Below are 19,538 nucleotides of genomic sequence, written 5' to 3'. Positions count from 1 at the left end.
CTTCATCTCATCCAGAGCAGAGAGCGGCATCTTCACTCCTGTTTCATGCTTTTTTTGTCGGAAAGTTATTCCTTTCTATTCTCAGTCTATAAATAAGTACTTTGCACATTTAAGATCAAAAGGTTTGTACAAGTACCTACTAACACATTCTTCTTCCAAATTCAACCCTACGTTCACGCACCAAATGATGTAAGTACAGCATACTCAATGCCCCAATCCGTCATCATACAATCACGAAAACATAAGCCAGCACAACATTGACTTCCAACTACAAAATGTTTAAACAATCTCAACACCTAGTGTTACAACCAGAATCACTACAGACTCCCACTTGTATAAATGACGTCAACCAAAAACCTCCTCAAAAGCCGTTCAGCCTAATACAACCCTCAAGTTCCTCAAATACAGCGACAACCATGTCTTTCGCTCCACCACCACTCCCTCCCCATCCCTCAAGATGACCACCCCAACCCCACCCCCCTTACCCGTTCTCGTCTTCACAAAAACAACCTCCTACCGCCACACCTCCATCCCCTCAGGCCTCGCTCTCTTCCAGCGCCTCGCCACGCACCACCCCTCCCTCTCCCTAACCACCACCGAGGACTCCTCCATCTTCACCCCGCAAACCCTCTCGCGCTACCGCGCCATCATCCTCCTACAAACCCTCGGCCCGGCCTTGCTTTCCGCTCCGCAACTCGCCGCGTTCAGAGACTGGGTGCAGCGCGGCGGTGGCGTGGTAGCGATCCATGGCGCAGCAGCCGGAATGCCCGAGGACAGCTGGTGGGAGAAGATGATCGGAGCAAAGTTTCACTCGCATCCAGACCCGGAAATCGGATCTCTGGTGCTGGATTCGGAACAGGTGGGGGAGCATTTTATATTAAGTGGGTGTGGCGGCAGCCAAGGGTGGAAAGACGAGTGGTATAATTTTCATGAGCATCCGAGGGAGAATGAGGGGTTGGTTGTTTTGCTGAGGGGGGATACGAAGACGTTTGGTGGAGGGATGCATGGGGAGGATCATCCGTTGGTGTGGTGTCAGGAGTTTGAAGGGGGGAGGGTGTTTTTCACGGCGTTGGGGCATTTTGATGAGGCGTACGAGGATGAGTGGTTTAGTGGGATGGTGGAGAGGGGGCTGTTTTGGGTTGCGAGGCGGGAAGGGGATTTGAAGAACTAAGAGTATTGAGGGAAGCATGCAACGAGGCTTTGTTTGCTTTCATAGGTCCATACCTATCGAAATTTTTGCCCAATTACAAACGCATTCATACGCTTTCAAGAAACATTTTGTCGCAACGCCAAACTATACGCTACCGAAGAAAAACCCGTATATCCAAGGGCACGGTGTTTTGGGGTTCCCATCTGAATTGTGAGTCAGATATCCAGTTCTATTATTTTTCTTCCTCTTTCTCTTTCTCCCCTTCTTTTTCCTTCTCCTTCTCCTTTTCTTTTTCCTTTTCCTTGTCGACGTTGAGGTCCCAATCAATGCCCCCGTCCTTTCCATATCTCTGTACAAGCCATTCATTGCATTTGGTGAAATGCCCACAGTCAAACTACTTGTCATTAGTACAATCATCTCAATGCATCACCACTTGGAAGACTTACGAATCCCCTTGCTGCACTCAGCGGGCTGGGGTGCACACTCTTGAGAACAAGATGCTTGTCGACTGGAATACCCTTTGTCCTCTGTTGGGCCGGGGTTCCCCAGGCCAAGAAGACGACGCCGTTGGTCCGCACCTTTGCCACGGTATCAATCACCTTTTGCATGAGCAATTCCCATCCTTTACCAGAATGCGAGTTTGCTTCACCTCTGCGAACAGTCAAGCAGGTATTGATGAGCAGCACACCCCGCTCAGCCCAGGGAATCAGCAGTCCACCCTTGTTTGGCGGTGGCTGGTAGTCTGGGTATTCCTTCTTGAGGGCCTTGTAGATGTTCTGGAGAGAGGGAGGAGCGGGGTTTGGTGGACGAATAGAGAAGCAGAGGCCGTGGGCTTGGTTGGGGCCATGATAAGGGTCCTGGCCTGTGATGACTACTTTGACCGTGTTGAGCGGTGTGTGTCGCGACCTATGCTTGCCTGTCAGTATGTGGAACTTGAAAACTGGGGTTATCAGAGGATTTGTAGACGCACCATGAGTAAACGTCTTTCATTGGCGGATACACTGTCTTGCCGCTCGCCAGCTCCTGCTTCAGGAAACGCTTCAGTTGCAGAAACTGGGGCGTCACAAGTACGTCCTTGAGATGCGGCAGCCAGCTCTCGTGCATGGTATCGAGCTCGAGCTGCAGAAGATCCCTTTGCTCATCGGTGAGTTTGGCAACCCAGGCATCTTTGTCAAACTTTGCAGCTGCAGCCGTCTGCTTGGGAGGTGCATTGGGGTCCGTCTTGGGTGGGCCGAAGAAGGCAGTAATGCTGCCGTTCTGCTTGGTCTTCTTAGACGCGTCGGTAGCTGCAGCGGCGGCTTTGCGTTTTAGACTCATTGCTGGTGTATGCCTTGATTCGGGCTATGTGTAATGTATCACGAGAATAAAGGGGCGTGGATTGGGCATGTAAGCATCCCAATCAATTCACTCCCCAGCCGCAGATAGGCAGTCGCGTAACCCTGGGTGACGTCGAAGACTCGACTGCGGCTCTGATTGGCCGTCGCGAAACACGTCGGCACGTGAGTGCGCGAGACGCGTCGCTGTGCAGAGAGAGCAATGACATCACACCTTCGCTCACCACCACAAGGATAGTGATAGGACAGGCGTCAGTCTACGCCAGGCTGCCATCAAGCCACGGCTGCAAGCAAATAGAGAGCCTGTTTCGGAACGAGCACATGCGAGCTCTATAATAGCCAATGGTGGGGAGGGCTGCCGCTTTGGGTCCTCTCACCTGGAACCTGCAAACCTGCTAACCTGCTACCCGCAATTGTGACGTGATGCTATGTGGGGAAAACAATCAGAAGGGCGTTTGAAGCGCCAAAAGCAACAGGAGCAAACAAGCACCACTCTTTCTATATAGCAGCTGTCTCTCATCCAACCCTCCCTCTCACTTCTCACACCATTTCCACCCGTCAGTTCAACCTCCAACTTCAACTCCACAACACCTTCAACAATGGCCTCTTCCAACCCCGCAAACTTCGCCAACCTGCCCAAGGATGAGCTTAGGGAGATTGCTGCAAAGGGCGGCCATGCTTCCCACGGCTCCAGCCACGACGACGTATGCTGCTTCTTTGAATCCGCGTCTCTCAACTTCTACTCACTAACTGCTCCTCCAGTCCTCCAGCAACGACCACCCTGGCCGCAACCCCGACGGCACCTTCACAAAGGGCTCCGAGGTCGCCAAGGAGTTGGGTGCACAGGGCGGCCATGCCTCTCATGGCTCCGACGACTCTGGTTCCCACGCTCACAAGGACGCTGGTGTAAGTTGACAGAACCGCTGCTGGAGGGCTTCTTGACTAACCATCTCGTAGCGCAACCCCGATGGAACCTTCAAGAAGGGCAGCGAGCTTGCCTCCGAGTTGGGAGCCCAGGGTGGACATGCCTCGCATTAGAGTACTAGACTTCTGCGACTCGACGGCATGACTGAAGGTCTGCATCTACCCGGACTCTCAAATGCATGAATGACTACGAAATTACGATGATAGCATGAATCAAATCCACCTCTCAAAAACTTGCATGCTTTTTGCTTCACAACAAGTGCCATGAGCACTACATCACTCTACCCTCATATCCTTCATCTTGGGAAGCCCAAATTCAAAAACAGCATACTTTCATCATTTTCTGTCATCACACGTCATGCCTATTACCTTCCACATGATCCCTCTGCTCAACCACCTCTCTCTCTCTCTCTCTCTCTCTCCCCATGTTGTACTCCACCTCTCCTCTAACCAGAATAGCCAAGAGCATCCAGCTCCTTCTTGATCTGAACCTCGGTGCTAATCTTCTTGATCTGAGTGTCCTCGAGCTTCTCTCCGCCTGCTTGCCTCATCTTCAACTCTTCAATGGCACGCATCTTCTTGAGCAAGCCGCGAATCTTCTTGTCCTGAGGGCCGCCATCTCCGGGGCTCGTGACAGTAAGGTCGGGCGGAGGAGCATGGCCTTCCGTCTTGATTGGAGGAGCTTGGCCAGCGCCGTGCTGGCCGGGGTTCTGTCGGCGATTGCCCTCTTGCCTGGCCTGACGGTTGGGGCTGTTGCCATAATTGCGGGCTTGGCTAGCGCTCCTTCCGTGTTGCTCATATCCGCCCTTGCTGCGGCTGCGTTGGCGACGCTCTGGGCTACGGCCGTCATTGGCTCCATTAGAGCCATTGGCTCCCTCAACACCCAGACCAGCAGCCTTGTCAGCAGCTTCACGCGCCTTTTTAGCTTCGCGCTTCTTCTTGTTCTTCAAAGCAGCCTTGGAAAGTTCCCCGTCGCCATCTTGGGCACCAGTAAGACTGACACCACCACCAGGGGCTGCACCAGGAGGAAGAGACTCAGCAGCGTCTGCACCAGGCACCTCACGACGACGCGGCTTGCCGAATCCATTGGCAAATCCAACGTTGGTCGATGAAACGCCAGTGTTGTGGAAGGCTGCGCCTCCCTCGTCCTCGCGCTTAAAGTGCAATGGAGTGGCTGTTCCCCGCGCGCCAGGAGGACGGTAGGCACCGGCGGGCTTCGAAGGTGTCTTTTGGGTGCTGAGGTACGCCAGCGCTGACGAGTGCGGCTTCGGGACAGCAGTCAGGGGGTCTGCCAGCGGGTGCATCGACGTCGGCTGAGGTCGCCAAACAACGTGGTACAGTTCCGTCATATCCTCATTGTACATGAGGCCGCCGCTGACATGGTAAATGCGAATGCCATTATCAACTCGCAGACGCGGGCTAGTCGTTGCAGTGAGGATATGCTGGCCGTCCGGACTCCACTCGCAGTATGTGCAGTTGGATGTCTTGACGTGGCACACCTTGGCAAAATTCTTCTCCAAATCATAAATATCCATGTCTCCAGCAAGATTGCCGAAACCAGCAACAATGACAAAACGACCGTGGGGGCTGAAAAGAATAGTGTTGCGTGGGCCCAGATCAAAGCTGTGTTGGGGGACTGCCCGCTGGTTGAAGATAGTCGTCTTCGCAGGCATGTAGCCGTAGGTAACACCAAACTCTTTCGAGTTGGGCGACCACGAGACATCGTGAATAGGTCCCTCTTTATCCAATTGGATGCGCGAATCGAACGTGCCGTTGGCGCTAAGAATATACATGTTCGTCTCTCCGTAGTAGCTCTTGTTGGTCTTGTCAACCTCAGTCTGGGCCAGGACAATCAGGCTGGTACCGAGGTCGTTCCACTTGAGCTGAACCTTGTCACCCTTGAAGAAGGTCTTTTGCGATACGGGCTGGCTGAATTGAGGTACCGCAAACACCTTGACGGCAGCGGGCATGCCCTTACGCTCCGGCACAAAAACTGCAACTGAATGGTTCTTGCCGGGCGACAGGGCCATTTCCGTTACTCCCTCTACACGGAGCTTGTTCCAGGGGTTGCGTAGATCACTCGACTGGAAGAACTGCACCTCGTTTGTCACAACGCGGGCACAAAACTTCTCGTCGGATGTGTATTGCAGGTTCCAGCCGTTCTGGTTCTTCTGAACGTATTCGCCAATCACTGCCCGCGATCCGTCATCTTCGGCTTCGTCGGAGAGCGTCTTCCAGACCCGGAGGTTTTTTGTCGCATTTCCGTCCTCGTCCTTGGAGGGTCGCTGCCATGTTATAAGGTAGGTGCCCAATGGAGAGAAGCCGAGCTCGTAGACGTTCGGTGTGGGGAGTGTGGTAACAATATGGCCGACGGAAGCGTCAATCACAGAAACCCTGGGAAAGTCAGCCCATCTGTACAATTCTGATATCCGCACACAAGCGCACACAGATGTGGAATTTGAAGGATGACGAATTGTAGGCGTCTCGAGGGACTCCTCAATCGCTTTACCATCATGCCATCTTCAATCCTCAATTCTAGTGTGCTCGTCTGTGAGGCATATAATGTCTTGTGGCGCTTACTGCTCAGGTGTAGCCCATGCGAAGTACTTGCTGTCTGGCGAGTAGGCGCAGCAACGAAGGTTGCCTTCTGGGCGCACGAATCCTGGAAGCGGCTCGTAGACTGGAGCAGCATTGAAGAGCCCGATGCCCTTGGCGGAACGGTCTGTAAGCCGAACGTGTTAGCGTGTTTCAACAGACAAAGTCTCCCTGTATTTCTCTTGTTCATCGGGGTCACGTACAAGCCAACTGTGTGGGAACAGCCATGATAACTAGTCAAAGTCACAGGAAGTCGTCCAAAAGCGGGCGTTGGGCAAGGTGCTGGTGGTCGCGAAGTCTGGCTCAAGGGCTTGAGCTGAGTGTGGTGTGTTGGCGATGTTTGGTAAGACTAAGACAGGAACACGTCGGGTGTGGGTATGGGGGTTTGAGAAGGTGACGTAGTTTCTGAGGCTCTTGGGGGCCAAGGGCAGACTTTGGGCGCACGCAGCGGCAACGGGTGGATCAAGAAGGAGAAAGGGAACACGCGCCAGAGAATTGAAGGGTGACCGTGTGACGAGCGTAGCTGGAGAGACGGACGGTTGTCGAGAAAGAAATCCGTGGGCATGCGCGCTAGTGCTCGGGGAAAATGCGGGCCGTTGGTCGTCCTGCCTGGCTGTGTGACATCAGCCTCGCTGCGCCTTGCCACTGCTGAAGCTGAGGATACTGATGGATGCGAGTCTATCTGCGCTTCTTGTGCAACACAAGTACATGAGAGGACAACAGACTATTTTGTCCTTGGACTGCATTTCGCCGTGTCTGCAGCGAAAGAAGCGAGGTGCCGTGATTTGCGACCAGCTTCACAGCTGGCTGGCCAGACTGCCATACCAGCACACTACTCCTGCATGGAATTAACTTGCTTGACGAATGTCGACATTGATCGAGCGGCAAATCACCAGGCACTCGGATTCACGCCCACAGCAAAAAGCAGCATGTGAGCGTGGCGTCTGCACTGTCAATTATCACATGCAGACGCTCCCCAGGTCGAGGTACCTGGTCTTATCGTTATCGTATCAGTAGCGCCCTTTGACAAGCTCCCGCACGCGATCTCCATCCCAACTCCACCGACCCATCGCAGCTGCTGTCTGCCGCTCTCTGGGCGCCCCGCCGTCAAGATGCCTCCCTCAATGCCTGCCCCGTCTATTCGCATACCAATAGAGCTGCTCACTCCTACAGCTTTTGCACAGTTTGGTTCTGTCATCGAGAATCCGTCAACATCGCCGTCAGCAAAGCTACCCATTCCAAACCGCGTACAGGCGCCCGAAGCAGTGTCCGCCAATCAGGGCTCTGCAACAAAGTACCTCGATGTCACCCACATGTCAAATCTGTATACCCTTGCGCCCAGCAAAAAGCCGGCTCGAGCCGTCATGAACATGTTTGTTTGCTCACCGCGCAACCTGCGCCCACACGAGCCGAGCATGAGCATGCCGAGCTCCTGGGGAGACTTGGACCTGGATGAGGACGAGGACGGAAATAACGACTGCCTCAAGCAGCTGTTGGACGTCTCTATTCTCGAGCGACACCCTTTTACCACGCAAACGTTTATACCCATGGGTCTGGCGCAACACGACAAGCACACACAATATCTTGTCATAGTCGCACCAACCCTGCCTGCGAGCACGTCGAAGTATCGGACAGATAGGGCCCCGCCATATCCTGCACCAGTTATGAAGGGAAATGGGAGTGTGTTCGACATATTCGGGCGAGCAAAACCAAGTCCCTCGGGCGAGGGAACGTCCGCACAAAGTCACTTTTCGCATCTGCATCCGTCGGCGCGACCCAAAGGACCCGGCCTTCCAGATCTCAAGAATGTCCGCGCCTTTGTTGCGACTGGAGCTCAAGCTGTGACTTATGGCGCCGGGACATGGCACGCACCTATGGTGGTCATTGGAGACCGGCCAATCGACTTTGTAGTCGTACAGTTCGCCAACGATGTAGGTAATGAAGACTGCCAAGAGATATTGCTGAAGCAAGGCGAGACCGCTACAGAAGGTGTCGTGGTCACTGTCGACACCAATGCAGCTGGGACCGTACAAGTCCAGGCTGGCGTCGGTTCTGTAAAAGCAAAGTTGTGATGTATTCAGGCGGTCGATATGGTGTTTTTTTTAACCGGTAATGAGGGATCATGTTTTACCCGCGGGCTCTAATGATTCATTTTCTTACCCAAGCCAAACGGGAAAAGCGTAACTGATCAAAATTCCACATGTCATTTTATCACAGGTCGCATAATTCTGGGGGCAGTCTCATGGGTTTGGATGTATACGCAGAACTCGCATCATGTTAACGACTCTGGAAGATGTGTCTTGTCCATTGAGCTACCCCATCTCGCTTACTATCTTGTAATCAGGCCACCAACCTACCATACCCACTCATATCATGCAGGCACGTGTGCTTGGAGTAAGAATAAGGCAGATCTATTAAATATGGCCCCGTTATCAGTCTTACTCATTGGTTGAATTCTTCCGAGCTTGCATTGGAATTCTCCAGCCCAATCCAAGTCTGACCCATCTTCTTCTTCACTATCCCACAGCACAACAATGGAAGAAGTAGACGTGGTAGTAATAGGCGCAAGTGTGAACGGCCTCACAGCCGCGCATACCTACCATCGCTTGCATCCCTCCGCCAAACTTCTTATCCTCGACTCTGCGCCCTCCATCGGCGGGCCCTGGGCCCCCGAGCGTGTCTTTCCAGGCCTAAAAACTAACAATCTATGGGGCATGTTCGAACATCCTGATTTTCCCATGGATCAAAAGCGCTTCGGGGTCAAGCAAGGGACGCATATCGACGCACCCAAAATGTACGAGTACCTCTGTGCATTTGCAGAATGGGCGGATATCAAGCAGTTTATTCGTCTGAACACGATTGTCGAGGTACTTGAGCAAGAGCAGCAGGGCGATGAAGAAAAGAGTTGGATATTGCATTGTGTATCGTCATCGTCGTCGTCGTCATCCTCGGCCGAAAAGAAGGAGACAATGATACGAGCCCAAAAAGTCATTGTAGCGACGGGAAATACAAACAAGTCTTTGCTCCCAGCATACCCTACATCGACAACTTTCTCCTCGCCCGTCTTGCACACTCGGGATTTCCCAGCTCACTACACGGAGATTGTGAGACCGCAGACGCACACTGTGGTTGTCGGGTCCGGGAAATCAGCTTGGGATGTCGCGTACGCGTGTGCGACGCAGCCTTCTTCCTCAGCGACGCTCTTGATCCGGCCAGATGGCAATGGCCCCGTGTGGATGACACCCAGCCACGTGACACCGTTTGGGATGTGGTTGGAGAAACTGGTGCACACGCGGTTCTTCGGCTTCATGTCGCCTTGCCCATGGGCGACGACAACAGGAGTGGAAGGCTGGCTACGCTATTTCTTGCACAAGACGTGGCTGGGCCGGAAGATGGTAGCCGGGTTTTGGTACGTTCTCAGTGAAGACGCAGTTGCACTGAATAAACTCGACGCCCATGCCGAGACGAAGAAGCTGCGGCCCTGGAGAAGCGCCTTTGAAGTCGGAAACGCACTCTCGATCCACAACTACCCCACCGATTTCTTCGACCTCGTCCGCAACGGAAAAATCAGCATCGTATTCGACGACATCGCTGCTCTCAAGGACACTGATACCGTGCACCTCAAATCCGGCACCATCCTCACTGCCAACGCCATCGTCTGCGCCACAGGCTGGCAAAAAGCCCACACATTCCGCTTCAAACCTACATCGCTCCAACACACCCTCGGCCTACCATGTCCTCCCACCCCCGCCGACCAAGCTCTCATCACCGCCTCCGAAACCAGTCTCTTCCACGACTTCCCATACCTAGCCCAACGAGACGTATCTCGCACAGGTCATCCAGACCCCTTGCTGCGCGCGACCTCGCAGCCCCGTAGCGCAACAACCCACCAACCATACCGTCTCTACCGCTTCATCGCTCCACCCCGCTCCCTCGCCCATCCCACCATCGCCTTCGCAGGCGCCCTCCACTGCCTCGCCACTTTTCCCTGCGCATACATCCAATCCCTCTGGATATCATCCTTCCTCGACGGCACCCTCACCACCCCGTCTGCATCACCCGAGCAACACGGCCTGCTGACCGACGTCTATCGCAATACTCAGTATGGCGTACATCGCGGCGCCATGAGTTATGGCCATAGGTTGCCCGATCTGGTGTTTGATACTTTGCCTTATTTTGATGTTTTGCTCGCCGATCTGCGGCTCGCGGCCAGGAGGAAGGGAGGGCCGCTGAGAGAGTGGCTCGAAGGGTATGGACCCGAGGATTATCGGGGGTTGTTGGACGAGGTCGAGGTGAGGACGAGGCGACGACGGGGGGGTGTATGAGTGTGTCATTCTTTTTTCTTTCTTTTTTGGTTAGTCAATGACTATACTATTTTAAATTTGAGCCAGTGTGATTGCTAGATGGGGGGGGGTGCTTGGAGTTTGCTTTTCTTTCTTCGCTTCAAAGACACTTGTGGGTTGAGGAAGTGATCATGTGCACAGGAGTTTTTGATTCAAAGTAGCGAAATCATGTGTGTGTGTGTGTGTGTGTGTAGGACTTGTCGAGCCTGATACCTTTGCCACCAAATACCCAATTCCCCCCACACGATGTAACCATTCCAAAAAAAAAACCCCATTACACGATTATATGAAAATCATCAGTATCGACTCACCGCTTCGCTCACACTACCAACGCCTCCTTCTCCGCAAGTCTCCTCAGAACCATCCAGTGCACTAAATCCCTTGCCGCAAGCGCATCCTCAAAGCTATCATGACCCTTGTTGCCTTGTGTTTGAATATCCCTGTTGATATACTTCTTCATCAATGTCTTGAGCGCCAAGTCGCCAGTTCCCTTAGTTCTCTTCTGCTTTGGCTGAGATTGTGTTTGTGGGGATAGTTCTAGATCCAGAATCTGTTCAGCTAGATCCTCTACTAAGGTTTCTGTATTTGTTGCGGCTGCGGCTGCGGCTTCCGCCGCCTCCTTTTCGGCCTTTTTCTTTGCTTGCACAATCCTGTGTTCAACCATGAACGAGTCAACCACAGTTGGATGGATCCATTTCAGTGCTCTCAGATCATTGTTCAAACCATGACCCACCAGCGCAGTATGTGGGCCGACAAATCTCCATAGTGCTTCTCTCGCGCCAGCCTTGCCTCTTAAAGAAGTCTTTTTCCTCTTGGCTTCGTTTAGCTGCAGAAACGTGACCCCAGAAAATTTTGTGTTGAGGTGCAACATGTGCTGGTCGGGCTGAACAAGGTTGTTGATGAGAACTTCGCCAGTCAGGTAATCAATGGCGGTCAGGCGAATGAGTTCACTGTCTCCCGAGATGGCAGTTCCCATCTCGCAGTCAATGGCGACAGCAGCGCGGAATGCCAGGCCTTCTGGATGGACTGCTGGCGTATAGTGATACTGATGTATACGGATGAGTTCTCCAGGCGCATAATAGCGTAATTCATGCACGTGGCTGTTGACGCATGGCTTGGCTTCAGTTACAGGGACATGACAACAAGTAAAGCACTGAATGCAGTTAGTGGCGAGATTTATCTCTATGGCAATGTTGCTTTTACCCTCGTAGCCCGGTCCATTGTCCCTGGGTGGGAGCTGCACTCTACCGCGCATTCTGTTGAATCATATCTGCCTTTTCCCTTTGGTATCAGGATTGTGGGAAATGGGTCCCAGAACCTCTTTGGTGGGGGCGGAAATGGGTTGGCGCGGCGTAGTTTTTGCTGCCTTTTTAGGTCCTTTGTGAGGTTGAGCATTGCTGGCATTCGATTAGCAGCGTCAATGCATTACCTCCGGTAGCACATAAGTGAGGTTTCCAACACGTACACTGGTTGCAGTCTTTACATCTGGCCTTCCCTTTGATGTCCGCCATTGTAAGCGGCTCCATAACGAAGCCGTGTTTTCTCATCGTGTCTTCAGATTCCAGGAGGCTGAACAACTCAATCGGGTAGTCGTCGCCTGGTGGGCACTCTAATGGCAAAGCTGGAGGCCCTCCATGTGGTTCTGGAGGAGGCGGGCCGGATGGGCGTTGTTGATGGTTGTGGGCCATGGTGGTGATTCTTGCGCTGCAGCCTTGCTGTCAGGATCAAGAAAAGAGAAGCGCGGACCTTATAGATCCAGTCGCTTGGGTATGCTACTAGTGATGGGCAGGAAGCGTAAATGTTAGTGGGAAGATCGGCCTTTGGTAGGAATGTGTAAACGTCACACGTGACACAAAAGCAGTTAGTCAGGCAATGATCAACCTAAGGGACTACACCCTGACAGAGCCTTGCCACTAAGCAGTAAGCGATGCGGACGAACACTGAGGACAGATAATAGTGGTTGGTGCAGGGAGGTGTATCTATGAGAGTGAGAATCTCGGCAAGGCTGGGGAATGAAGGATGAGGTCTCATTACTAGTGAAAGCGCTAGGCTACCCCAGTCTGTCTCACCTGATCAGCGCTTCAGCCCCCAAGGTCCAACAGCTGAAGACGATGGAGTAAAGCAGTCAGTTTGTCCGTCTTTTGAAATCGCCACCAAACCCTCAAAATCACTTGGGTACGACACTTGAGGTATGCACGGCCCTTTTCTAGGTAGTATCCTCTCCTTCCATTTCAGGAAAAAACAACAGTTGCATATCCCCCATCGCATACTTGACGCGCGTTCTTTTTTGTTTAAAAAACAGACATATATACATTTCTCCATCCCAATCACAACACACGTTTTGTACTTTTGGAAAAGGCCAAGAATATCATAGTAATCATCATTTAACATCAAGAATCAAAAAAAACTTCAACTCGTCATCTAAATCTTCAACTCATCAAGCTTTGCCTCCAGCTCACCAACCTCTTCTTTCGCTTTCGTGCCTTTCCTCTCCCTATACTCCTTCGCCACAGCTTCCATGACCTTGCCCATTTGCGTATCCTTACCCTCCGCCTCCAGCTCCTTTTTGACCCTCGCAAAGTTTGCCTTGACAAAGACTTGGTACTCGCTCTTCTCCCTCTTGCCGTCTTGACCTACAGCTGCTGCACCAGCGCCAGTACCACGAGGCTTGGGTTTTGTCTGAGCAAGCCTTCCCTTGCACTTTCCGCACGAGTGACGTGTTGGGTCTACAGACTTTGAGTGGCGCTTGAACTCGTACCCGCACGCAATGCATTCCCAGACATACTTGTATTCAATCTGGTATGAGTGCTTGGTCGTGACTTGTACGCCCTTGCTCGCTCCAAATGCGGCGGTTGCCTTGCGGCCCCATGACTTGAACTCCGCTCCATGAGGATTGTTGCGCACTTCGCTAATCATGAAGGTGGTCAAATGGCAAAATTCGTGCGCTAGTACGTTGTAGAGACGTTCTTCGTCGTCAATGACCTTCTCTGCAAGCTCGATAGAGCAGTGGTGTCGGATCTCGGTGCGAGTGTCTGTCGATAGCGGGCCAGTTCGGATGCGAATCTGCTCTCTACGCCAATTCGCTCGGCCGGCTGTTGTCTTGAGTGTCTTGGACCAGACTAGTTTTATGCCGCCTGTAGATTTTGACAGTTCCTGAATGCGACCTGAAGCGATGGTGGTGTCGAGCTCTACCAAGAATGCCTCGGCAATGCTATGCTTCATCTCGGAAAATGCTTTGCGCTGTTCACGGATTTGCTTCACTGTCGGTGGTGCTTCGACGTCGGGCGTCTTTGACTTGGCTGCGGTACGTTTGGCAGGCTTCTTCTTAGGACTTTCGATGGGACTCTCGTAGCTTTCGTCGCTGCTGTCATCCAGTGCGACTCCCTCCATCATCTTCACAATATCTTCGCGCCATTTCTGCTTCTTGGGCGAAACGATTGCCTTCGCTGGTGAATGACGATCGTTCCATTCGTTGACTGCTGCAGGATTCCAAAATGCATCGAGACTGGGTCTTCCGTCTAGATCCGCAGCCTTAGGAATCGTGAGCTTCTTCTTCGAAGGAGAAACAAGTTTGGAAGGGCTCGCGGGCGCTAGGGGTGGTGTTCCTGGACGTTCAATAGGCGGGGCTTTGCAAGGTGAACGCTTTTTCGTAGGTGTAGGTGAGTAGGTAAGGATTGCAAAGGCCCCGTTTGAGGCAGAACTCGTGGGACGGGATGATGCTGCGAAAGAACTTGACCGTGCGTGGGTGGGCTGTTGAAGAATGAAGGAATCCGGGGCCTCGGGTGAGTCTGCCATATCAATGACCTCCTGTGCCCAATTCGATATTGTGCTGTGTCCTTTGCGATGTGGGGGTCGCATAGAGACCAGGTCAGCTGGTTGTTGGGTAGGTACGGTGGCTGGCTTCAGGTCTGGGATCTTGAAAGTTGGCGAACGGAACTCGCTGACTGGCCGTGGAGGGCTGGCTTCACTTCCGTCGTCTTCGCTATCTGAGACTACCCGCCGGGTCTGTGGTTGTCGCCGCCTAGTTTGAACTGTCATGACGGGTTCTTCGTCTTCATCATCGTCGTCGCTGATTTCGATAACTGGTTCGGCGACCTCTTCTTGCATTTCAACGTCGTCTCCGCCGCACAAAATGCTGGTCTCAGCCTCCTCCTCCTCTTCTTCTTCTGCTTCTTCGGCTTCGGCTTCGGCTTCCAACTCTTGTGCTTTCTTTACGGGACTCTTGCTCCCTGGCCGCCGAGCAGCTTGCTGGACTTCTGCCTCTCCAAGAACATTAATCCTACTCTTCTGTCCTTGCTTGTTCACCACACTCCTCGCCAAGCTTGTGGCATATCGTAGTCGGTTCCTCTTCTCCAAATCTGTATCTATTGTGCCACTGCGCTCTCTCCGCTCTCTTTGCTTTCGTTCCGGACTCGCTAAGCTCTCATCGCTCAGCTTGCGAAGTAGGCGGCTGTTGCTCTCGACTGGTCGTAGGACTCGCTGCTTGCGCGGGGACAGTATGTCTTTGGGTAGAGTTGATTTTGCTGTGTGAAACGAATTTTCGATATCTTGCGAAAGACTGGCATCGCGCAATGCGCGCTTTGATGCTTTTGGTACGAGCATCGAGCTATCATCTTCCTCGAATGAAGTGTACCTCAAGGTAGCCTTCCGGGGACTCATTCGTGTCGCGCTCGCCTCAGCTGGGGGCATAAATATGGTGGGTTCATTTGGACTGGGTTTGCGTAGGCGTGCCATATCTGCGGTATTTAGGTGACCGATATTGATAGAGATATCCAAAGCGCTGTGTTTGCAATTGGCTCAAGAATGTTGTTGTCACATGGGTGGTCGAGCGTTGGAACTCTTGTCGACAATGTTTGTCATTGCCCGTTGTCCCGGCGACTAAGCGGGGAACACGGACGCCGCAACCGTCAGACCCCCGTTTGCGGCACAGACCCGGAAGGGGCTGAGACGGATGTTCAAGAAAAAAAAACGACAAAACTCACCAGACCACGTTCATTCCTGGTGGCAGCATTTTTGCTATAATCAATGAAATACTTGGATATTTTTGTAGCATCAACTAAAATCACAATTGCATACACCAGTTGTAACAACAAAAAATCATTCATACATTGCATGCTAACCGTCACAAGTACAAGTAAAACCTATCCTCATTGAGCCGAGTAACCCGACAACAAAAGCCCCCAATGCGGCCATTCGTACAAGTCATTCAGCCCTCTCATGGTTATCCATCTTCCTCAGAGGCGGAATTCTTCTGTCCCGCTGGTTAGGCTTTCGCGGGCTGTTCCGTCCTGCTGTATTTACATCCCCAGTGGTGATTTTGCGGTAATCCTAATTTCCGTCTGAGTATTTACTGCTGGGCGTTCTTGGCCATGGTGTTAAGAGCGCTGCCGTTCTTGAACCACTCAATCTGGCCCTCGTTGAAGGTGTGAGAGAGCTTGATCTCAAAAGGCTTGCTGCCATCGGCAGGGTGGACAGTCATGGTGAGGGGCTTTCCAGGGGCGAGCTCGGTGGAGGCCAAGTCAACACGGTCGTTGGGGCCAATCTTGTCATAGTCGGCAGGGTCAGAGAAGGTAAGAGGAAGCATACCCTGCTTCTTCAAGTTGGTCTCGTGGATACGAGCGAAGGAACGGGTGATGATGGCAGCACCACCCAAGTGCCTGGGCTCAAGCGCAGCGTGCTCACGGGAAGAACCCTCGCCGTAGTTCCAGTCACCAATGACAACCCATGGGATGCCGTTCTTCTTGTAGTCACGGGCAACATCGGGGACCGCGCCGTACTCGCCAGTGAGGGCGTTCTTGACCTTGTTGGCCTCGCCGTTCTCAGCGTTGATGGCACCAATCAACATGTTGTTGGAGATGTTGTCCAAGTGCCCACGGTACTTCAACCAGGGACCAGCCATGGAGATGTGGTCAGTGGTGGTCTTGCCCTGGCACTTGATGAGAATGGGGAGGTTCTTGGCATCCTTTCCATCCCAAGCAGAGAAGGGAGAAAGGAGCTGGAGACGGTCGGAGGTGGGAGATACGGCAACCTGGACGGAAGCACGGTCCTCGGGAGGAGCCTGGTAGGTGTCCCGGCCAGCGTCGTAACCGCTGGTGGGAAGACCCAAGCCGGTGGGCTCCTTGAGCTTGAACTCCTTGCCGTCAGCTCCCTTAAGCGTGTCTGTAAGAGGGTTGAAGGATAAGGTTCCAGCAATGGTCATGGCGACAACAAGGTCAGGAGAGGTGACGAAGGAGTGGGTGGCGGGGTTGGCGTCGTTGCGGCCAGTGAAGTTGCGGTTGTACGAAGAGATGATGGAGTTGGCCTCGCCTAAAGCAAGTTAGCAGATGTGCAGTACAAAAAAATGTGTGTAATACATACCCTTCTTGACATCCTTACGGTCCCACTGTGTAACGGTTAGCAAGTGTCTGGTAACGGAAAATGGAGGTGAGAAGAATCATGCGAGTAAACTTACCTGACCAATGCAAGGGCCGCAAGCGTTTGCGAGAACCATACCACCAAATTCCTCAAAGGTCTTGAGCTGACCATCGCGCTCAATGGTGGCGCGAATCTGCTCGGAACCAGGCGTGACGGTGAAGAGAGACTTGGCCTTGAGGCCGTGGGACATGGCATCCTCGGCAATGGAGGCAGCGCGGGTCATGTCCTCGTACGAAGAGTTGGTGCAAGAACCGATGAGACCGACCTTGAGCTCTTCGGGCCACTTGTTAGCCTTGACAGCCTCCTTGAACTTGCTGATGGGTGTAGCTAGATCGGGTGTGAAGGGGCCGTTGATGTGAGGCTCGAGCTCGGAAAGGTTGATCTCGATGAGCTGGTCGTACTCGGCACCCTCATCCTCGCGGAGCTCCTTGGCGTAGTCACGGGCAAAGTCACCAATTTGGCTACGCTTGGTAGCGGCGAGGTAGTCGTACATGCGGTCGTTGAAGGGGAAGACCGAGGTGGTAGCACCAATCTCGGCACCCATGTTACAGATGGTGGCCATGCCAGTGCACGACAGGCTCTCGGTACCGGGTCCGTGGTATTCGACAATGGCACCAGTTCCACCCTTGACAGTCAGGATACCGGCGACCTTGAGGATAATGTCTGTGGTTGACGTTAGCCGCGTGTTACCCCACCTGCAGTTAACAATTGTGAGTACGTACCCTTGGGAGCAGTCCAGCCAGACAGCTTGCCAGTCAGCTTGACACCAATCACCTTGGGAGCCTTGAGTTCCCAGGGAAGGCCGGCCATGACGTCGACAGCGTCAGCACCACCAACACCAATAGCGGCCATACCGAGACCACCAGCGTTGGGGGTGTGCGAGTCGGTACCGATGAGAAGAGCACCAGGGAAAGCGTAGTTCTCAAGCACAATCTGGTGGATGATGCCAGAGCCGGGCTTCCAGAAACCAATGTTGTACTTTGCGCAAGAGGTGGACAGGAAGTTGTAGACCTCCTTGTTGATCTCGTTTGCGCGGGCCAAATCCTTCTCGCCGCCGACCTGAGCCTCGATGAGATGGTCGCAGTGGACGGTGGTCGGGGTAGCAACGGAGGGCATTCCAGCCGACATGAACTGGAGGATGGCCATCTGGGCAGTGGCATCCTGGCAGGCTACACGGTCGGGGCGGAGCTTGAGGTAGCTGACACCACGCTCAATGTCCTGACCGTGAGGGTCGTCCAAGTGCGAGTAGAGAATCTTCTCGGCAAAGGTGAGGGGGCGGTTGAGACGAGAGCGGACAATGCCCAGGTTCTCGCTCATCTTCTGGTAGTTGATGTAGTGGCCCTTTTCCCAGTTGGTCATCTCGACCTTGCGGGAGAGGGCAGCATCGCTGACGGTGGCCAATTGCCTGCGCGAAGCAAGGCTCTGGCCCATGCGGCCGAGCCTCGAGAACTTCTGCATGGTGAGGGTTGCAGAGGAGGATGTGGAGGGAAGAGTGATGGAGGGAGTGGAGGAAAAGAAGGCCAGAAAGCTGGCGCAAGTTGGGGGATAACTAATAGCGATCACGAGCCGTGTGATTGGCTCGTTTAGCTCCCGCTGGGTGCGGAATACCTCGGCGCCAGAGGGAGCGCAAAAACAGGACGGCTGCTGCTTTCCCGCTGGGCCGTTTCACGTGCAAGGGTGGAGGAGGGCGAGGAGGGAATTATGGAGCCCGTCAGCGTCGTCTTGTGTGCTTGATTGGGCCCCTTGGGTGCGGCGACGGCGACAATTGCAGCGACAGGGAGTGCGGGAGAGGGCGAGCTGTGGGCGTTCACCCAGACGTCATATCCGGGCGCCGGCAAAGCGACCCCGCGCCCAACTGTGGCGGCGCTGATTGGCGGCGTGGGACAAGACCACCTGAGGCGACGGCACACAGCCAGCCTGGAGCGCGACATTTCCGGGCCAACAGTCGCAGGCCCAGGCGTGCACGCGCAGCAGATTCGGCGGCTGGCGCAACGGTAGCATTTGCCTGCCCCGCATCCGGCATGGCGCCAAAGGGCTTTCTGGCCTGCAGACTGCCGCACGGGCCCCGCCGCCGCACACGCCCCCACCCTGCGACCTCTGCCCACAGCCGACGCCCATCTGCTCACGGATAACCGACGGCCGCGGATAAGCACTGCTCTCGACAGTACGCCATACACCACCATGCCGGCCATACGCGGACAGGACTCGAAGAAAAAGACGCGCCGCCATACCCGCGACCTCGACCAGATCCACGCCGACCTGCGCGACGAAAAGCACCTCGCCGCCTTCAAGAATGAGAAGCCCGTAGAGGACCTGCCCGGCCTGGGCCAGCACTACTGCAAGGAATGCGCAAAGTTTTTCGAGAGCGACGCCAACCTCGGTGCGCATCAGAAGGGCAAGGTGCACAAGCGGAGGTGAGGGCACTTTGCCGGACATGTCGGTGCACACGCTGACAAGTCCCAGGGTCAAGCAATTGCGCGAAGAACCATACTCGCAAAAAGAAGCAGAGGCTGCCGTGGGCCTCACCACCAACAACGGAACCCGCACAACCGCTCCGGCAGCCCCCATGGAGGTCGACCACGTCGCATCAGCTTGACCATCGTTGCATTTGGCTTGCCGTGGAAACGGGCGAGGTTGAAGCACGCAGGTGGTGGTGGTGGTGGTGGTGACGGTGATGGTATACCAGCGATAAAATGTCAGGATACCAGGCAGATGGGATGCATTGCACGGCGTTCAAAATTGGGAAATGGAATATGGAGGGGGTCAAAAATTTACACG

At 53.8% G+C, this 19,538-nt stretch overlaps 9 protein-coding genes across 9 annotated transcripts; 5 read left to right on the top strand and 4 right to left on the bottom strand.

Moving 5' to 3' along the window:
• The first annotated feature begins 420 nt into the window (after positions 1–420).
• Positions 421–1,276, top strand: PSV08DRAFT_32440 (ThuA-like domain-containing protein). Its single transcript, XM_014219752.2, has one exon. It carries the CDS (start codon positions 458–460, stop codon positions 1,169–1,171), a length of 714 nt encoding a protein of 237 aa, XP_014075227.1. The 5' UTR covers positions 421–457; the 3' UTR covers positions 1,172–1,276.
• On the bottom strand, positions 1,176–2,525 carry PSV08DRAFT_360401 (uracil-DNA glycosylase-like protein). Its single transcript, XM_014219753.1, has 3 exons — positions 2,121–2,525; positions 1,597–2,056; positions 1,176–1,544 (listed from the first exon to the last, which is right to left on the bottom strand). Exons 1-3 carry the CDS (start codon positions 2,465–2,467, stop codon positions 1,383–1,385), a joined length of 969 nt encoding a protein of 322 aa, XP_014075228.1. The 5' UTR covers positions 2,468–2,525; the 3' UTR covers positions 1,176–1,382.
• Positions 2,526–2,995: 470 nt separating this feature from the next.
• Positions 2,996–3,522, top strand: PSV08DRAFT_360400 (uncharacterized protein; the record flags this gene model as incomplete). The annotated part of the gene is made up of 3 exons (XM_014219754.2): positions 2,996–3,188; positions 3,247–3,390; positions 3,442–3,522. Exons 1-3 carry the CDS (start codon positions 3,084–3,086, stop codon positions 3,520–3,522), a joined length of 330 nt encoding a protein of 109 aa, XP_014075229.1. The 5' UTR covers positions 2,996–3,083.
• Positions 3,523–3,539: 17 nt separating this feature from the next.
• PSV08DRAFT_198181 (eukaryotic translation initiation factor eIF2A-domain-containing protein) lies at positions 3,540–6,231 on the bottom strand (the record flags this gene model as incomplete). The annotated part of the gene is made up of 3 exons (XM_014219755.1): positions 3,540–5,802; positions 5,989–6,130; positions 6,207–6,231. The coding sequence occupies 3 exons, from the start codon at positions 6,229–6,231 to the stop codon at positions 3,855–3,857; spliced, it is 2,115 nt and encodes a 704-aa protein (XP_014075230.1). The 3' UTR covers positions 3,540–3,854.
• A 636-nt stretch (positions 6,232–6,867) lies between these two features.
• On the top strand, positions 6,868–8,293 carry PSV08DRAFT_400188 (ureidoglycolate hydrolase-domain-containing protein; the record flags this gene model as incomplete). Its single annotated transcript, XM_014219756.2, has 2 exons — positions 6,868–6,934; positions 6,973–8,293. 2 exons carry the CDS (start codon positions 6,868–6,870, stop codon positions 8,073–8,075), a joined length of 1,170 nt encoding a protein of 389 aa, XP_014075231.2. The 3' UTR covers positions 8,076–8,293.
• A 228-nt stretch (positions 8,294–8,521) lies between these two features.
• Positions 8,522–10,328, top strand: PSV08DRAFT_218912 (uncharacterized protein; the record flags this gene model as incomplete). Its single annotated transcript, XM_014219757.2, has 1 exon — positions 8,522–10,328. The coding sequence occupies exon 1, from the start codon at positions 8,538–8,540 to the stop codon at positions 10,326–10,328; it is 1,791 nt and encodes a 596-aa protein (XP_014075232.1). The 5' UTR covers positions 8,522–8,537.
• A 188-nt stretch (positions 10,329–10,516) lies between these two features.
• Positions 10,517–15,140, bottom strand: PSV08DRAFT_408322 (rna exonuclease). Its single transcript, XM_014219758.2, has 4 exons — positions 12,806–15,140; positions 11,812–12,057; positions 11,550–11,743; positions 10,517–11,499 (listed from the first exon to the last, which is right to left on the bottom strand). The coding sequence occupies exons 1-4, from the start codon at positions 15,078–15,080 to the stop codon at positions 10,666–10,668; spliced, it is 3,549 nt and encodes a 1,182-aa protein (XP_014075233.2). The 5' UTR covers positions 15,081–15,140; the 3' UTR covers positions 10,517–10,665.
• A 221-nt stretch (positions 15,141–15,361) lies between these two features.
• Positions 15,362–18,253, bottom strand: PSV08DRAFT_198165 (aconitase family-domain-containing protein). Its single transcript, XM_014219760.2, has 4 exons — positions 17,483–18,253; positions 16,798–17,423; positions 16,704–16,728; positions 15,362–16,652 (listed from the first exon to the last, which is right to left on the bottom strand). The coding sequence occupies exons 1-4, from the start codon at positions 18,216–18,218 to the stop codon at positions 15,694–15,696; spliced, it is 2,346 nt and encodes a 781-aa protein (XP_014075235.1). The 5' UTR covers positions 18,219–18,253; the 3' UTR covers positions 15,362–15,693.
• A 675-nt stretch (positions 18,254–18,928) lies between these two features.
• PSV08DRAFT_198162 (uncharacterized protein) lies at positions 18,929–19,494 on the top strand. The gene is made up of 2 exons (XM_014219761.1): positions 18,929–19,174; positions 19,224–19,494. Exons 1-2 carry the CDS (start codon positions 18,942–18,944, stop codon positions 19,354–19,356), a joined length of 366 nt encoding a protein of 121 aa, XP_014075236.1. The 5' UTR covers positions 18,929–18,941; the 3' UTR covers positions 19,357–19,494.
• The last annotated feature ends 44 nt before the right edge of the window (positions 19,495–19,538 follow it).

The sequence above is a fragment of the Bipolaris maydis genome, assembly GCF_028858645.1.
Source record: "Bipolaris maydis strain C4 unplaced genomic scaffold PSV08scaffold_3, whole genome shotgun sequence".
Classification (NCBI taxonomy): domain Eukaryota; kingdom Fungi; phylum Ascomycota; class Dothideomycetes; order Pleosporales; family Pleosporaceae; genus Bipolaris; species Bipolaris maydis.
The sequence above is the reverse complement of the archived record's forward strand: the minus strand, read 5'-3'. Positions and strand labels throughout refer to the sequence as shown.

What these genes read in the sequence shown, in the direction of transcription:
- PSV08DRAFT_32440 (XM_014219752.2), top strand. Translation starts at nt 458, where the DNA reads ATGACCACCCCAACCCCACCCCCCTTACCCGTTCTCGTCTTCACAAAA.
- PSV08DRAFT_360401 (XM_014219753.1), bottom strand. Translation starts at nt 2,467, where the DNA reads ATGAGTCTAAAACGCAAAGCCGCCGCTGCAGCTACCGACGCGTCTAAG. An exon ending in ATGAAAGACGTTTACTCATG is followed by an intron (nt 2,057 to 2,120) that starts GTGCGTCTACAA and finishes AGGCAAGCATAG; the next exon opens with GTCGCGACACACACCGCTCA. An exon ending in TGAGTGCAGCAAGGGGATTC is followed by an intron (nt 1,545 to 1,596) that starts GTAAGTCTTCCA and finishes AATGACAAGTAG; the next exon opens with TTTGACTGTGGGCATTTCAC.
- PSV08DRAFT_408322 (XM_014219758.2), bottom strand. Translation starts at nt 15,080, where the DNA reads ATGGCACGCCTACGCAAACCCAGTCCAAATGAACCCACCATATTTATG. An exon ending in ATGTAAAGACTGCAACCAGT is followed by an intron (nt 11,744 to 11,811) that starts GTACGTGTTGGA and finishes ATCGAATGCCAG; the next exon opens with CAATGCTCAACCTCACAAAG. An exon ending in CAATGGACCGGGCTACGAGG is followed by an intron (nt 11,500 to 11,549) that starts GTAAAAGCAACA and finishes AACTGCATTCAG; the next exon opens with TGCTTTACTTGTTGTCATGT.
- PSV08DRAFT_198165 (XM_014219760.2), bottom strand. Translation starts at nt 18,218, where the DNA reads ATGCAGAAGTTCTCGAGGCTCGGCCGCATGGGCCAGAGCCTTGCTTCG. An exon ending in TGGCTGGACTGCTCCCAAGG is followed by an intron (nt 17,424 to 17,482) that starts GTACGTACTCAC and finishes CGTCAACCACAG; the next exon opens with ACATTATCCTCAAGGTCGCC. An exon ending in CCGTAAGGATGTCAAGAAGG is followed by an intron (nt 16,653 to 16,703) that starts GTATGTATTACA and finishes AACTTGCTTTAG; the next exon opens with GCGAGGCCAACTCCATCATC.
- PSV08DRAFT_198162 (XM_014219761.1), top strand. Translation starts at nt 18,942, where the DNA reads ATGCCGGCCATACGCGGACAGGACTCGAAGAAAAAGACGCGCCGCCAT. An exon ending in GGCAAGGTGCACAAGCGGAG is followed by an intron (nt 19,175 to 19,223) that starts GTGAGGGCACTT and finishes GACAAGTCCCAG; the next exon opens with GGTCAAGCAATTGCGCGAAG.